This window comes from Manihot esculenta, chromosome 16 (assembly GCF_001659605.2).
Source record: "Manihot esculenta cultivar AM560-2 chromosome 16, M.esculenta_v8, whole genome shotgun sequence".
In the NCBI taxonomy this organism is placed as follows: Eukaryota; Viridiplantae; Streptophyta; class Magnoliopsida; order Malpighiales; family Euphorbiaceae; genus Manihot; species Manihot esculenta.
In genome coordinates this window covers 23,577,157-23,581,236 of record NC_035176.2, presented here as the reverse complement: position 1 = coordinate 23,581,236, position 4,080 = coordinate 23,577,157, and the positions used below count along the sequence as shown (strand labels likewise).

Genomic DNA, 4,080 nt, shown 5'->3' with positions numbered 1-4,080 from the left:
TTAATGACTACTAGTAAATGATTGAAAGGGATTTAGCTTAAAGAGGAAGAAGAAGAACTCATAGTCTCCAAAGCAGTTCTGCTAGGGTACTGAGTAATTTGGATCTGACGATCTCCAAGACAATCGTCGATGATGCCTTGATGCTGTAAAACTCAGATAATCCGGCGATGCTTCTCGTCTCTATTCAATTAAACGGAATCAATTACCGAGGATGGAGTTGAGCGATGAAGATCGCTCTCGGTGCGAAGAACAAGCTTGCATTCGTGGAAGGGAAAATTGATGCGCCTGACGACAGATTTGAAGAATATGAGAAATAAAGACGATGTGACTATATGATGACATCGTGGATCCTCAATTCCATTTCGAAGGACCTCATCGGAAGCTTCCTCTATGCCACCACCGCCCGAGAATTATGGGTTGAACTAGGAGAACGATACGGCGAAAGCAACGGACCAATGATCTACCAAATCAAACAAAGAATAGCGTCGATCTCCCAAGATAATCTCTCTGTGACAATATACTACGGCAAATTGAAGCAACTGTGGGATGAATTGGCAAACATTGTCCCTCTACCTCCATGCATCTGCGGATCAGAGAAGCTCAAGTCTCAGAAAGAAGTTCAATCCAACCTCACGGAACATGGTGAGGTAGCTGCTTTAGCCATCCAATCTCAAGACAACAGACGAGACTACAAGAAATACGATGCAAGGAAGGGCCATTGTGACTACTGTAATTTGGATGGACATACACGAGCTGGATGCTTCAAATTGATCGGTTATCCGGAGTAGTTTAAGAGCAAAAATAAGCAATTCAACAATCCAAGGACATTCAAGCCAAGATATACTGCTCACATCTCACATACTCAAGGTCACAGTTTAGAATCTACTTTGGAAACACCGTTGGCAGGTGCTGGACCGATCGCCTCCAATGAATTAAGCAAGATAGAAGAAGTCAATACGAAGCTGGAGCTATTGCGACAGGAGATGACTAGATTGGTTAAAGGAAAAATAGTTGCCTCAATAAACACAGTTAGTTCGCATCCAGCCTATTGTCACAATTTGACCAACTATACTGGTAACAGCTTCAGCTCTTTCAGTCCGATTGACTGTTCTGGTAATAGCTCTTTCAACTCTTTCACTCATAAAATTTCTTCAGTATTCGCTTGTTGTGCTATGGTAACTGGATCAGAAGCATGGATAATTAATACTGGTGCTAAGTTTTTTTTAACTATTGTTGATGATAAGACTAGGGCAACTTGGACCTATATGCTTAGATTTAAAGATCAGACATATTCTGTTTTGACATCTTTCATTCAATATGTCAATATACAATTTGGAACAAAAATTAAAAATATAAGATCCGACAATGGAGGAGAATTTATTAATAAAAGGTGTACTTCTTTGCTTTCTTCATACGGTATTGTCTATCAAAGTACTTGCCCTTATACACCTCAACAGAACGGGACAGTAGAAATTAAACATAAGCACCTTCTCAACATAGCTAGAGCCATCCAGTTTCAGACTCAATTTCCAAAAAATTATTGGTCTGAGTGTATATTGGCTGCTACCTACATCATTAACAGAATACCAGTCAAACCTTTAGGATGGCTAACTCCTTTTGAAGCCTTGTTTAATAAACCACCCAATTATGATCACCTAAGAACTATTGGTTACTTGTGCTTTGCCATTAATAACAGCCCTCAAAAGGATAAATTTGACTCTAGATCTACCAAATGTATTCTCCTTGGATACTCAGCTACACAGAAAGGGAATAGATTATAAAACTTAGACACAAAACAAATTTTTGTTAGTAGAGATGTTCTTTTTCATGAATCCACTTTTCCTTTTCAACATAATCCCTCTTAGGAGTCTTCTTTTTCAGATATTGTTCTTCTTGTTAATTTACTTGATGATGAATCAAGCTCTCCCTCTAATGTTCAGGTTCCACCACAACCAGATTCTGTTTCCCAATCACATTCCTAGGAACAGGTCTCTTTTTCCACTCTCCCTTTAAGAAAGAGTACCAGAATTCATAGTAAACCGACTTGGATGCAAGATTTTGTTGTAAATCATCTATCCACTGCTTCTAAAGTTGGTTTGTCTACTTGCTTTACACCTTTACATCACATTTACCTTAACACAATTTCTCACATTCATGAACCTTGCACTTACACTCAAGCCTCCAATGACCCTAATTGGATTGAAGCCATGGACCATGAACTTTCAGCTCTTGAAAAGAATGGAACATGGATTCTCAGTGATCTTCCGAAAGGAAAAAAGGCCATTGGTTCTAAATGGCGATACAAGGTTAAAACTAAGCCCAATGGGGAAGTTGATAGATATAAAGCTCGTTTAGTGGCTAAAGGGTATAATCAAATAGAGGGATTAGATTTTAAAGATCGCTTTTCTCCTGTAGCTAAAGTCGTCACCATTCGAATCTTTATTGCCTTAGCTACTTCTAAAAACTAGCCTATCTTTCAAATTGATATTAATAATGCATTCTTACATGATTTCCTAGAAGAAGAAGTATACATGCATCCTCCTGCAAGTTACTCCAAAGCTAGTCCGAGACAAGTTTGCTTGTTAAAACGATCACTCTATGGTTTAAAGCAGGCTTCTCGACAATGGAACTTGGAGTTCACATCTTTTATCCAGTCCTTGGGCTTTGTTCGGTCAGTACATGATAATTGTCTTTTCACACAGGATGACAATGGTACATTCATTATCCTGCTAATCTATTTAGATGATGTCATTATAAGTGGTAATTCTGTACCTACCATTGATCAGATTAAAAGTGCCTTACATTGCAAATTTACTATTAAAGATCTTGGTCATCTGAAATATTTTCTTGGTTTAGAAATTGCTAGATCTGCTTCTGGTACTCTCATCAGTCAAAGGAAATTTATCTCTGATGTTTTAGGTGATACCGGCATGTTACATGCTAAGAATACTTCTATTCCTCTACCCAAAGGTTTGAATCTTAATCCTTCTACTGGTGATTTACTTTCTGAGCCTGATAAATATAGGCGGCTAATTGGCAGGTTGCTATACATTAACATTACTAGACCTGACATTAGCTTTGCAGTTCATTATCTCAGTCAATTTATATCAAATCCTAGAAAGTCCCATTGGGACGCCGCCTGCCATGTCTTAAGATATCTTAAGACTTACCTAGCTAAGGGATTATATTTTTCTGCTACATCCAACTTATCTAATATTTCCGCTTATTGTGATGCAGATTGGGCTACTTGTTCTTTCTCTAGGCAATCTGTTACTGGTTTTTGTGTTTTTTTAGGAGGTTCTCTTATCAGCTGGAAAACCAAGAAACAGAAGATAGTTTCCAAATCCTTTGCCGAAGCTGAATATCGAAGCATGGGAGTTGTCATGTGTGAGCTTTTATGGATTTCATATATATTAAAAGACTTACGAGTTAATGTGCAATTTCCTGTTTCTTTGCAGTGTGATAACCAAGCAGCCATTCATATAGCTAACAATCTCGTTATTCATGAAAGAACCAAGCATCTTGACATAGATTGTCATCTGGTCAGAGAACAACTCCAAAAAGGTTTTGTTGCTCCTGTTTACATGTCGTCCTCTTCTCAGCTTGCGGATGTTTTCACTAAACCATTGACCACTCCACAACACCAATTTTTTATCTCCAAGTTGCATCTGGTTGCTTTGCCCCCTGATCCAACTTGAGGGGGGATGTTAGTATAGAGATAGTTTAGTATTTCTAGTAGGTTCTAGTAGGGTGTTAGTATAGAGATAGTATAGTATTTCTAGTAGGCTCTAGTAGGTTCTTATATTTTATAGTGAATAACTTATAGGCTTGGATCACATATATATAGGTGGGATATGTATACTGAAAATCCACTTCATAAAATATAATACACAATACATGTCAAAATACTCTCATTTAATCAAGAAGAACTACTCATATGCTCTTTCTCCATTTCCAATTGATCAACATGACTTCTTACATTATCAATTTGTTTCTCCAACTCATTATCCTTGCTCTTACAAAATAACATTTTAAGGATTGCATGACAACAAAGTCATACTATAAGATACTCCAATTGAA

General features: G+C 37.6%; 1 protein-coding gene across 1 annotated transcript; it reads left to right on the top strand.

Annotated features, from left to right (window-relative positions):
- Window positions 1-2,531: 2,531 nt before the first annotated feature.
- LOC110603256 (uncharacterized mitochondrial protein AtMg00810-like) lies at window positions 2,532-3,698 on the top strand. The gene has a single exon (XM_021740958.1). The coding sequence runs from the start codon at window positions 2,532-2,534 to the stop codon at window positions 3,696-3,698; it is 1,167 nt and encodes a 388-aa protein (XP_021596650.1).
- Window positions 3,699-4,080: the final 382 nt, after the last annotated feature.